The sequence below is a fragment of the Squalius cephalus genome, assembly GCF_949319135.1.
Source record: "Squalius cephalus genome assembly, chromosome: 18".
NCBI classification, from domain to species: domain Eukaryota; kingdom Metazoa; phylum Chordata; class Actinopteri; order Cypriniformes; family Leuciscidae; genus Squalius; species Squalius cephalus.
In genome coordinates, this window is record NC_137139.1 from 20079336 (window position 1) to 20093022 (window position 13687).

The 13687-nt window shown below is 36.4% G+C and overlaps 1 protein-coding gene across 8 annotated transcripts in view; it reads left to right on the plus strand.

Moving 5' to 3' along the window:
* The window catches only part of rap1gapa (RAP1 GTPase activating protein a), a 74082-nt gene extending 60744 nt beyond the window's left edge, over nucleotides 1–13338 (plus strand). For 2 of the 8 annotated variants that reach the window (XM_079848696.1, XM_079848702.1), the window contains 9 exons: nucleotides 4895–4972; nucleotides 6665–6774; nucleotides 7678–7773; nucleotides 8210–8326; nucleotides 10607–10742; nucleotides 10865–10976; nucleotides 11082–11185; nucleotides 11353–11400; nucleotides 12698–13338. In XM_079848696.1, coding sequence (XP_079704822.1) covers nucleotides 4895–4972; nucleotides 6665–6774; nucleotides 7678–7773; nucleotides 8210–8326; nucleotides 10607–10742; nucleotides 10865–10976; nucleotides 11082–11185; nucleotides 11353–11361 — 762 coding nt within the window. In that variant the 3' untranslated portion in view covers nucleotides 11362–11400; nucleotides 12698–13338. Of the gene's footprint in view, nucleotides 1–1011; nucleotides 1156–4894; nucleotides 4973–6664; nucleotides 6775–7677; nucleotides 7774–8209; nucleotides 8327–10606; nucleotides 10743–10864; nucleotides 10977–11081; nucleotides 11186–11352; nucleotides 11401–12697 lie in introns of all 8 variants that reach the window. The other 6 variants (XM_079848703.1, XM_079848697.1, XM_079848699.1 and 3 more) reach the window with 6 other exon arrangements.
* The last annotated feature ends 349 nt before the right edge of the window (nucleotides 13339–13687 follow it).

A 13687-nucleotide genomic window follows, 5' to 3' on the forward strand; every position in this document is an offset into this window, starting at 1 on the left:
TTTTTGTATTTTATTTAATTTCAGTTAACATTTATTTTATGGTTTTTTTATGGTTTTAGTTAACTATAATAACCCTGGTATATAGAGGTTATGGTCACACTTTAGATTAGGGTTCAATTCTCACTATTAACCAACTATTAACTATTACTTTTGCCTCAATAAACTTCTAATTAATTACTGCTTATTATTGGTTAGTAAGGTAGTTGTTAAGTTTAGTTATTGGTTAGGATAAAGGGATGTAGAATATGGTCCTGCAGAATAAGGCATTAATATGTGCTTTATAAGTACTAATAAACAGTCAATATCCTAGTAATATGCATGCTAATACGCAACTAGTTAATAGTGAGAATTAGACCCTAAACTAAAGTGTTACCAAGGTTATTATTCAAGAAGACAGAATTTTCTATGCCCAAAATTCAAACGGCCTATAATTCATTATAGACAGACTGTTTGTATGTGCTCGACAGCCGGGTTTATAATTGAATGTGTCCAGTGGTGTTCACGCATTGATTGTGGTCATCCAGACATAAAAATCTATCCGATTTCTCAAAAATCATTTTCATTATCTCTTTTAACCTATTTTATTTGCTTCCGCAAGCACTCATTCACACCGTTTTCTTCAGCAGCTGTCTGTAGACAAACACATTAGCATAAAGGATGTTCTCCAGCTCTTCTGTGGTTGTGGCATTCTGGGAGTTTTCCCTTAAAAATCGGGCAGCACTTTAGCGGGTGATGTTTAATCAATATCCATTTACACTCTTACACAGCTAGCTTCGGTAGCCATCCTTTCAGTGACTTCCTGTGCTCAGGCTTCATATCATCCTTCTTCTCTCTGGCCACATGCTTTTTCTTTTACGGACAAAACTGAACTCTCTCCACACCTGTGGTTCAATTAGGTGTTGCTTGAGTTGTTTTAGCAACTTGATTGATTGGCTTCAGACCCACTCCATTGGCCCACCCTGACCTGCCGCTGCTCACCGTGTCTCCTCCTCATCTCTCCCTGTGCTGTAGCGGGTGATCCGCAGCAGGAGCCAGTCTCTGGACACCATGGGCCTCAATATCAGGAAGTACTCAGTCTCCAATAGTCACAGCGGCAGTTTCACCCACAACAACATCAACCACCTCTCACCAGAGACCCCCAAACCCCCTGGGATAGTAAGTAACCCCCCTACAGGCTTCCCAATGGGCAAAACTATGCTAGTCCCCTCACTACCCTCCACTATGAGGTAAAAACCCAGTCCTGGTTACACATACTTCACTAATTCCTGACTACACTGAAACTTAAGCTTGAGTTGCTAAACTAACTAAAGACAAACAACACAACAAAGGCGAAATATTTCATGATTAATCAAACAACCTCAACTTAATAATTGCCCTCATGCACGAGTCCCTTTTTTCCTCATTCCCATCATTCTTTTTTTTTTTGTCATCTCTACAGCCACTGATATTCTCAGTCTGTATTTCACTGGAATCTTTCACTTATTACCGTTGAGTTTACCTCAGGAATGTTTCTTGAAAGGATCACTTAATTCACTGGCCTTGCTCGTGTGCGCTGCTCTAGCAAGTCAATATTTCCTGAGTTAAAAGGGTCAATGACATTAACTTATTCAAAAGTACATTTAAAAAGCCATTCATATTCAATACACCTGTTTTATGATGAGCATGTTTTTTAATCTCTATTAAAAAAATGTTTTAGTCAAAAATGTCAGGGTGATACAGTTGTCTTGATCATTTTTTCATGATGAAAAAAAAAATCAAGACAACTGATTTTTTTGTTAAAAGCCTTAATAAAATTCTTGAAAAGAAAACTTAAAGGGGGAATGAACTTGAGGTCCACTTATAATGTTAGCATTTTTATTCAGATTTTTACATGAAAAAAACATCCTAATTTAGAAGTAATAAGCTATTTTCTGTCTTGTTTTTAACCAAAACACTAAAAGACAGACCTACACCTCAAATACCAAGGACACTTGTCTGCTACATCTTGGTAATTAGTCATCTTTATTTATATTTTTTCCTTATGTATTTGTGATATAGTATCGTATTTTATTACATTATATATTTGTGTTTTACATAGTTGAAGCATAAGCCAACTGTGAAACATTTATGCATATTACATATGCTTATAGGTCTTGGTTGTGGCAAATTAAGTTTACTGTGAGTTCTTGGAGTTACCACAGTTATAGTTGACAGGATAACTTTTACTGTGTTACAAAATAAAGTTCATCCTTGCTTCAGATCACAAAGAAGGCCAATCGTGTGAATTGGTGGGCGGGGCTAAAGGCGCGCAATGATGTAGAAGTACCCGTTGATCTTCTGCAGAGGTGGAGTTTTGTCGCAGGATGATCTAATAATGTGACAAAATTCAAAACGAGTCGTTTTGGGAGGTTTTTTTCAATAAAAGCTGTTTTTGGATTTAATGAAGAAGTGTTGATCTCTGAAACTCTGATTGTTTTATAGCACAATGACCTCTTATGTCAAAAGATCAAGGAAAATGTAATTTTTTCAATTCATTACCCCTTTAAAAGAAATGTTGCCATTTATATAAATGTTAAACAGTAATATAATAATTTATTTGAACAAAACCGCTTACTAATATAAAAAAAAAGTTACATTATTTTAATTAATTAATTATTATTTAATTTAAAGACCCTTATGACTGTATGTCAAGATCAATACATCTCTTAAAATATCAGATAAGATTAGTTCAGGTTGCAAAATGTCACGTGGTGACTCCCATTAAAAAAATTTTATATTTATGTATAAACAATTTGTGAGATTCATAAAAAATGTAATATTAGTATTACCTTGAAAATATATATAAATTTAAAAACCTTCTTGAAAATAATAATGATTGGATCACATGACATTTTTTCAAGTCGTAAATTGAAAAGTTTTTCAAATCCATCACAAATACATTTCTTGGCACAGATGTTTTAAAATAGATTTCTATTTTTATTTTTTTAAGTATAAATATGTCATTGACCCAAAAGCATGTTACCTGAATTTGAGTTTTCCCCAGAGAAGACTGTAACTCATTTAACCGCTCTGTCATCACAGGAGGTGTGTGTGTGTGTGTGTTATGGTGGAGATGGGATCCTTTAAGAGGTGCATGATATAAAGTTATGAATGTGTTGCATGTTGCTCATGAGGGAATGAAATACTGTCAGATAGTCTACAAGGGGTCATGTGAGATTTTATTTTGTTATTTTCCTTCCAGTGTCTCTCAGGAATGAATATTATCTGATCTAGATGTAGGATAAGGCGGCCTGCCAGCAATGTTAGTATAAAGACAGTTGTGAATGTTTTGACCTATTACATCCCCCACAGGATCAGCCGCACATCAGCACCACATAAGGACCTGCAAAGAGAATTGTATATGTGTGTGTGTGTGTGTATGTTGAATGGATTCTGCTGTGCTAATGTTTTAATATGCAGGTGTGCTGTCGGTAAGTATGGTTATCGCACAAGATAAGTGCAGAGACAGCGTTCTTCGGCCAGCCAGCTCTTGCTCCATCAAGTGCAGTGGCTCTTCTGGTGCTGCTCCTTGCCCTGGGGACTATCACACACTGAAGGCCATGCTAAGTCATACCAATGCCCCTCGTAAGCAAAACTCATATGAGCCTAGTGAAATCTTTCCCCAGAGGGACTCACGCTGGAACAGACTTCAGAGTTACTGAGCCATGCCTTTGTCACAGTTAATGTGTCTGTTATTTATAGCACTATCATATGCCACGTCAGTCAAATGAACTTTTTTGACCTTCACAGCAGTTTACGCAATGGAGAATATAGACCATATTTTGACTATTGGGACTTCAATCCCAAAGCTTAGAGGTGAAAATTAGAAATTGCATAAAGTGATTCATCCCCCTATGGTGATTATAACAGCCAGGGCCGTCGATGAGGGGACCCCATTAAGGTTCCTGTGACCGTTCTCAACTGGTTTTGCTTCAGGACAATATATTAAAGTATATGTCCAAGTATATTGGACATCAGTGACACCCCAACACATACCAAAATGATCATAATCAAGTAAATAAAAACATGCTTACAATCACACGATACTGAAAGTGCATAAATTCACCAATATCAAAATTAAGGCAAAATTAATAACATAAACAAGAATTATGGAGTGTTGTGAATTATCTTTTTTATTTTAATTTTTAAAGTTGTATTTGTATTTTTATACATTTTTATTTTATTGTATTTTTTTTTACTTTTATTTGTATTTTTCGTACAAATTTATTTTAGTATAAATAGAAACGTCCTCAAAATCCCAATGGAGCTGCAGCGTGCATTAATCCAACAAAATGCGAAATTAATAACAATGTAACACTGTATAGCGACAGTTTGTAAATTCTGTTTACTTTACTTAATTTAAACAATCCAATTTCGGATCATGACCCACCAGTTGAGAACCAATGATCTATGATACAGTCTGAGGGGAAAAAAAATGGTGAATTATTGCGAGTTTTAGCATATCAACAGGTCAAATTAAACAGAGCTCAGTTACAAATAACATTGCATTAATGTTTATTTAACAGCATGATGTATATGAATTTTCTCGTCTGACTTTACCTGCTCCGATAATGTTAACCTGACTAACTGTTAAACCGTGTTGAAATGTCAACTGTCCCGTTGTCTCCAATGGTGTGCTGTGTGCTACTACTTTTGCTTTCTTGTACTTCACAGGTCCCGGGACCTGCTGAAGTTCCTCCGGCCCTTTTCTCCTCACGTGGCTACCTCTTGTGCTTATGACAGCTTTTTTTCTTCCTGTTCATGCTCCCTCTAACAGATGTCTGTAGCCTACTTTGTTTGTATAACACATAACCTGCTGCATGGACTCATAATTTCTCTCGTTCTCTTTCTCTCTTTCTCTGTGGGCTCTGTGCAGTCATTGCTTGTCCCAGGCAAAAGTCCCAGTAAATATGGACGGCGTGGCAGTGCCATAGGAATAGGAACCATAGAAGAGGTTCATGTATAACTCTCACTCCTCTCTCATCTGCATCATTCGTTCTCACTGCATGACCTGGCTAAACATCACTTTTACACCATACAGCTGCTGATACAGTCAGTGAGAGCCCCTTTAACTCTCTGTTCTCAATGCACTCATACTAACAATATAAAAATAGGATTATGGAACTTCATAGTCAGGGGCAAATAAAGACAAGGATTTGAGGGATAGATGCGCATTCAGATTAATTGTTTGCACTGTTTAAATTTTTTAGTACTAACTGTTATTTGTTTGTCCTCTGGAAATACATATTTTCAATGTTTTGTCAGCAACAATTGACACCAGTGTGTGCACAGCAACACACCTATATGTTTCTTATTGAATAAGGAATTTAACTTGACTACATCTACAAGTCTACATCTAACATTATAATGATATCTTTTTCGTTTTAATTTAATGTTATTTAATTTAAGTTATTTATTCCATTTTATTTCATTTTTAATTTGTTGCAACAATAAATTATGGCAGATACCAATAAGCTGATAATATTCTATATAATAATTTTTTTATGGCAGATTACCGATAAATGTCGATTTGTCTGAATAAATAAAAATAGTAAAATCAATAATTTTAAAAGCTACAAGTGAAGGATCATAAAATGATAAAAAATGTATATTCATTTCGAGATTTGCTAAGTATTACATTTACATTGTTAAATTAATTATTATTAACTAATTATTATTTAGAGGTTTAGGTGAGCTTTACATGATGAAAAAGTTCATCTAATTGTAAAAGAAGAGGAAATGAGCATGCACAAATAAATACCCAATATCAGCCAATAACAATAAATACAAATATCTTTAATATCGGCCAATAACTGATATGGATCTGCTATATCGTGCATCCATCTTTTTAACAGTTGTTCCATGCAGATCTTCATGCCACATAATCCAGTCTTTCTAAACACACCATATCCTACTGAATTGTTCAGTCAGAGAGTCATTTTTATATCCATTAGCACTGTTCTTTATAATGACCTATGTACATCTAGATTCATCTACATTTAGCAGCATTATTTCAGTGTTTCTTCAAGCTCCCCTTTCAGCATCACTTCCTGTGTGTCATGCATTGCTCTGCTATGTTTGAATGTCCAATGTCACTTCTTGTCATATGGTGTTGTGTACTATTTGGTGTATTTCTATCCCCTTGTCTGATAATTGTACACTCTTTGCGAGCTAATAGTGTAGAAACACAAAAGAAAAACGCAACAGAGTCTTTCCGAAGCCTTTGAAGCCATTTTAGATAAAAGCCTTTTTTGAAGGCCTTTCATTTGAAGTCATAAAGCAGTAGCTGTAAAATCCCAGCGCTCAGGCTTGAAGAGAACAAAGTGTCCCCAGCGAGAACACAGCCGTCCAGTGAAGCTCAGGAGATCCTGCTCCCATCTTTCATCTCCAAACCCTCAAGCACACACTTCACATCCACCCTGCCGGTCAAACTACGAAACAGTGTATTTTGTTCTCACAAAGACTGGACCACGCCACAGATATAAGAAATTACAGACCACAATTGCAAGTGGTATAAAATAAACCTGTCCTATACAGAATGTAATATCTTTAAAGTTTCCTTTGAGACAACATGGTGGCCATCAGTGTGAAGGTGACATCTATGTTTGAATCCTCGGCTCACTGAACTTCTTGCTCCCTCCCACAGTCTTTGATCATTCCTGGAAAAAGCCCAACTAGGAAAAAGTCAGGACCCTTCAACTCTCGACGTAGCAGCGCTATCGGCATTGAGAACATCCAGGAGGTCCAGGAGAAAAGGTAAGAGGATGAGAACACTTCTGAACTTCTGGAGCTGCAATTGTGGAGCATTACAGTATCACAGATTCAGACAGTACTGGTTTCAAGACCTAGTGACCCTTGTGCATACACCTGCTTGCAGAAGAAAGGTCTTCTGTGAAAATCGTGCACACGCTACCATTTGAAAGTTTGGTTTTCAAAGAAAGTAATAATTTTTTATTCAGCAAGGATGCATTAAATTGGTCAAAAGTGACAGCAAAGACATTTGTAATGTTACCAAAAAAAAAAAAAAATGCTGTTAAGAATCCTGAAAAAAAGTATCATGGTTTCCACAGAAATATTAAGGCACAACTGTTTCAACATTGATAATAATAAGAAATGTTTCCTGAGCATCAAAACTTATATTAGATTGATTTCTGAAGCATCATGTGACTGAAGACTGCAGCAATGGCTGCTGAAAATTCCGTTTTGCCATCACAGGAATAAATTACATTTCATTACAATTTATATTTACAATATTACTGTTTTTATTGTATTTTTTTTTTTTAATCAAATAAATGAAGACTTGGTGAGCATACGAGACTTTCAAATATATATATTTTTAAATCTTACCGACCCCAAACTTTTGAATGATAGAGTTTGTGTGTGTTTTGGCGAGAGCAGGACTCAACAAAAAGAACGACTTGATGGCTTGGGCCAGTTAAAGAGAGTTATTTAGCTGGTTGATGAAATTGTCAGTACTGACAGAATCGAAATGTTCCAACAATCTTCATCATTTATTGATCATGCACATGCAAATTATAAACAATACATATATTTACCTCTTTTTGAGAAAATTACATTTGATAAAAATAGAGGCAGAACATAAAGCATAATATTACACTGAACTCCTTCCTTTTATGTGTGTTTATGTGTTTGGTGAAGAATTGCCGCTCTGTTGTCAGAGGACAGGACAGTGCTCTGTCTCTCTCTACCCAGCGTCACTCTCAAGAATAGGAGGCTCATCGTGGATCCCTCCAAGTATAAATGCTACCATAGAATACCACCTCTTTAACCATAGACTAGCTGCTTACCTTACCTGGCCATAGAAATGCATCTGAAATGCTATGAATTATGGCCTTAAGCACATTCAACTGGTCACACATGCAAAATCTATGCTAGCTGATTGGTGGTCTGCTCATTTTTCAGCCAATCAAATGTCTGTTGTACGGATTTTGCATGAGCTGGCCTTTGTCAAATGTGCTTTAATACTTACAGGCCCCTTGAATGATGTTGCTCTGAACTCGTGTGTTTCAGTGTAGTGATGTGAAACAGCATGTGTTGTTGTATCTAACCAAACCTAATTTTTAGTTGACTGCAGTTGAGCTTGGACTCCTTCACCTCATGGTTGACTTGTAGATTTGCAAACATAATGCTTATGCTGCCCTCTAACGGTCAGTGTGTGTGTGTGCGTTAGTAGGGAGAGCTCCCCCAGCACACAGAAGACTCCTGACAGTGGCCACGCCTCCCAGGAACCCAAGTCTGAAAACTCCTCCAATCAGAGCTCTCCTGAAGTCCTCATCACTAAGAACAGGTAAAGTGAAAAGTGATTATATGATTTGCTCACATTTATCAGTGAGGATCTAATTATGAATTTGCCTTAAACCATATTTTTACGTCTCAGGGGTTGATTTCAACTTTTGTTATATGAAGAATACAACTATTCTTTTTTATTTTACCTTTCCATTTAGTGTGAAATATAGCTGTCTGTGCATGTTAACGATCTGCAAAGTTGCTAAGCAGTCCACGGGAGATAAGAAAATACTTGCCTGAAATGCTTTGTTGTAGTCCTGCCATTATTTCCATGACTTGGCTATACCTCAAGAACAGATGACTTTTTTTTTTTTTTTTTGCTGTGAGGACTTCGAATATAGACATCATAGATACTATAGATATAATGCTCTTCACAGCTGCTCATGAAGCCTCGGAAGCAGAAATTCGATTATGGTAATGGGGCATTACATTTCCGACACATGCTTTAAAGCCGTGGTCACACTAGATTTTGAGCCTGCAAAATTTCTTCGGACACTGCAACGGTCGACATATGACGTCACACTGTGCAGCGTCTTTTTAATTAACATGAATTCAACATATAACCAATAGTAATACACTAAAAATGTAAAAAATATCTATTTGACTTTACTGAAATTATTATTATTTTTTTACGTATCGATTTATCGTGACGTATCGATCTTCTACTGGTCACACGACTTCACGTGATGCGAATTCGCAGGTCAGAGCTCACCAAACTTGAATTTTGGAACGCAGCGAAATGCGACGATTTTTGCATTAGCTTGCATTTCCGGTCTGACGCATTTGCATGCGTTTGAATGGAAGTCAATGAATGAATGAATAGTTGAATGAATAGTGCAGTTTGACCGCCCCTTAAGTGGTTGACTAATCACAACAGACTAGGTCTGCTGACCAATCAGAGCAGACTGGGCTTTTTTTCAGAAAAGCAAGCTTTAAAGAGGCAGGGACTAAAACAGAGCATTTCAGGTAGAGGGTGAGAAGAGGCTCTGCAGCAATGTACGGGATGCAAAAAATAATGTTTTTGATGTAAATAGACCCCAAAAATAAAAATTATGAAATTGTAAATTAGCATAATATTTACACTTAAAAAAAATTATTGTGTGTTGTGTCCAAACAAGCTTGAATATTTTTTTCAAATTATGCAAAAGTGAAAAATAATATTTAATTGTGTGTATTTGGGTACTCAAAATTATGGAAGCTTGTTTCCGCCACTGAATAATAAATAAATAATAATAATTGCGACTTTTTATCTCACAATTCTGACTTTTTTTCTCACAATTGCGATATATCAAGTCAGAATTGTGACTTTTTTTCTCAGAATTGCGAGATATGAAGTCAGAATTGTGAGAAATAAAGTCGCAATTCTGAGAAATAAAGTCGCAATTGCGAGATATAAAGTCACAATTCTGAGAAATAAAGTCGCAATTGGAGATATAAAGTCGCAATTCTGAGAAATAAAGTCGCAATTGCGAGATAAAAAGTCAGAATTGCATGATATAAAGTCGCAATTGCGTGTTATAAAGTCAGAATTGTGAGATACTTTTTTTTCCTTAGAATTGGACTTTATATCTCACAATTGTGAGTTTATATCTCACAATTCTGAGAAAAGATGTCAGAATTGAGAGATATAAACTCGCAATTATGTGTTATAAAGTCAGAATTGCGTGATATAAAGTAGCAATTGCGAGAAAAAAAGTCAGAATTCTGACTTTATAACACGCAATTCTGACTTTATAACACGCAATTGCGACTTTATTTCACGCAATTCTTACTTTATATCTCGCAATTCTGACTTTATAACACGCAATTGTGACTTTATTTCACGCAATTCTGACTTTATATCTCGCAATTGTGAGATAAAAAGTCGCAATTATCTTTTAAAATGTTTTATTTTGTGGCGGAAACAAGCTTCCATACAAAATGCTTGCTAACTTCACTTCTGTAATTTGAGATGTTGTGGAAATGTTAATGAACACGGTTAAAATTGTCCACTGTTGGACATCAAACTAAACTAGTGAGAGTGTGAAAATTTCCACAAGGCCAAAATGGCCCACAGTGGAAGAAACACTCTATTATGATTACACTTTCCATTGCATTTACCAGTAACTTTGTTTTCTTTACTTACCAAAGTCAGCTTTTACTCACATTTGGTGCTTGGTAGGTTGTGCATTTTGGGGGATGTAAGTGTTCTGACAGCAAGAACTATGGAAGATTCATGCTTGTTATGAGTGAATGCATTAAGAGCATGTTTATATTTGTTTGTATGTATGTGTGTGTGCAGTTCAAGCATTTACTGCCGGGCTCCGTCCATTCCTGAGGCTCATGACCTGTCCCGCTCCTCCTCTAATGCCAGCAGCTTTGCTAGTGTGGTAGAGGAGAACGAAACAGAGGCTACAGAGGACTATGACACCGGCATGGTGAGAACAGCACATTAATCGTTAATGCATTACAAGTAATAAACATCTCTAGAAACACTTAAACAAACTTCATATGTATTGTAAGTATGTCTAGAGCAATTTGTTGAATTTGTTCCATTCAGGAGAGTCTGTCATCAGCAGATACTCCTCATAAACGAGACTCATTGACATACAGCACATGGCTTGAGGACAACATGAGCACTACCAGTACAACCAGTAGGGGGAGCTCTCCTGGTGAGAGAAACAAGCTGTACAAAAGAGTTTCATTCACACTATTTATTTGTGTAGCAGTGTAGTGTTTGTGTGTCTTTCTATATAATAAATGTATTATTTATCCAGGACCTGGCAAAACTCAACAGCAGGATGGCGGAAAGAACCAGGAGCAGAACCGTACAGACATTCGCATCAAACTTGAGCGACCACATGACCCCAAATCCACATCGGTGAGTCTTGCTAGCCTAGTCTAAAGATGCTGAATTTAAGTGTTGTATCTGCATGCAGTTTGCACATAAAGAATGACAGCTTCTTTAGTCAAGTATTGGGCAAGTGAATGTACTTTGCCATTCTTTATTTCTGTCTGTCTGTTGTAACTCTGTGACTGTCTGTGAAGAACTGCTAGCCTCTCCTGCTTGACTGCCTCATGGACATCCATCAACAGGTTAGATAAACTGTTATCTTGACTGAATCTTTTTGTTGCATCAACTGAATATCACAGGCTGGTCTATTGTATTGCCTATATTATATTATTAAGACTTAAGTTTTGTAAGTTTATGACTTTTTTTGGTAACACTTTAGACAATCGTCCATAATTAATTGGTAACTATGCATGATAAATGAGTAGTACTACATTAACACTTCATCTACTACTATTAACTAATATGGAAACAAAATTAATTAATCAGTAAATTTATGACTGAGATAGTTCATTATTAGGTAATCAATAATTACTAAATGAGATTAGGTTAAAGGGATAGTTCACCCCAAAATGAAAATGTTGTCATTACTTACCCTCAAGTTGTTCCAAACCTGTATGAGTTTCCTTCTTCTGTTGAACTAAAAAGATGATATTTTGAAGAATGTTGGTAACCAGACAGTTGACGGTAGCCATTGTTGACTTATGGAAGTCAATGGCCACTGTCAACTGTTTGATTACAGACATTCTTCAAAATATCTTCTTTTGTGTTCAGCAGAAGAAGGAAACTCATTTATCTCATTGCAGTGCATTTATAATTAATAGTATACAGTACAATTATAGTAAACAGTGCATTTCTGTTTTAAATAAATGCTATCAAATCAAATGCAAATTAAAATCCATCAAATAAAAATGTATCACAGTTTCTGCTTTAAAAATCTGCTTGGCCATTATATGAATACATTAGATTTTTAATATATTAAAATAGAAAACTTTCACAATATTATTGTTTTACTGCATTTTTGACCAAATAAATGTAGCCTTGGTACTTGGTGAGATTACTTAAAACATAAGCCGCTTTTCCACCATTGGGCTCTTCGCGTAACCATCCCATCCTGTGCCGATCCAGCCCAGCCTGATGTAATACAAATGTGCCCGTTGTTTGTCTTGGTAAATCAAGAGTTTATAGAAATGAGATGTAAATAGCGACCATTGTGGAGGATGAACAAATATTTCTTTTAATTTTATTATTAATTGTGTTTATGTTGCTTAAATAGGGCACTTAGCCAGCTACAGAGACATTGGTAGTCATGTAACAGACAAGTGACCAATCCTGAGTGGCGATGTCACTACACGCATTCTACCAGCATGGTTGGCTGAGAATTCCGGGTCGAGAACGGTTCGTAATCGTGCCGTGCCGAACCAAGCTCAAGTGGAAATATAACTAGAACCGTTCCTTACTGTTCTTAGAACAGTTCGACCCAGCGGTGGAAAAGCGGTGTCAGTGGCCTGATTATTGTCTCACACCATATTGTTTGAACAGCATTTCCATTAGAAACACCTTAGAGAGACAAGGAGAGCTCGGGTTACTTGATGAAGAAGAGGACGATGACACCAGTCGGCTGCATGAGTGACAACATGCATGGCCCGGAACCACGATCATGTGACCATGCCTCCATCAGGACACTCACTACCCTCGCAGACTTGACTAGAAACAGGAAGGAGTTGGATAGGCAGCCAGAAACTGTGCACTAGCCCTCCTTCAGGCTTGTCCTTAACCCCCTTGTGAGTACATCAGTAAATGAATGAGAACCTCCTCTGTAGCAGTGTCTAATGACATGTCATTGTGCTGATGAGTGGCTAAACTAGCAGGTTGTTTGAAGTCCTAACACTGTGCTAAAATTCAGTTCTGTGAAGTTTTTCTCCTCAAGGACATTTCACCTGCTTGCACGATGAAAGCATTTTCAGCCCTGTCCCAAATGGTGGGCTGTGCAACAGGGCGCATAGAGCATTCCTCTGAAACCTAAAATGACAAATGGGACTTGCTACGGTCATCGCACATCGCACAAGTTCAGTACACATCAAATGCACTATTTGGGACAGGGTCATTTCTCATATTCTGATATTTTAGATGTTCTTTCAGTCAGATTTCAGGTGTAAAACCCCTTGATCTAATGTTTATAACAGCTGTGCAATACATCTTTTGACATTATTTAAGAGTAACTCCACTCAAATAGTTTTTAAACTAATAAAAAAAGCTGTGTTGTGAATTTCAGTTCAGTCATTGCATAGTATTTTGAGTAGGGGTGCACCGATATTAGAAATATATCTGATAAGCTGCTAATTATTTTCATGTTATGACAGGTATTAAAATTCGATACTTATTTGTAAAGAAACAACAAATAAAAATAAAATGTAACTTTTTAAATGCTACTAAGTAAGGTATCACAGCATTATAATGGACAGTATAAAATTGGATATTTTAAAGATTCATTTTAAAGTGCCCCTATTATGCTATTTTAAAGTTTCCTAA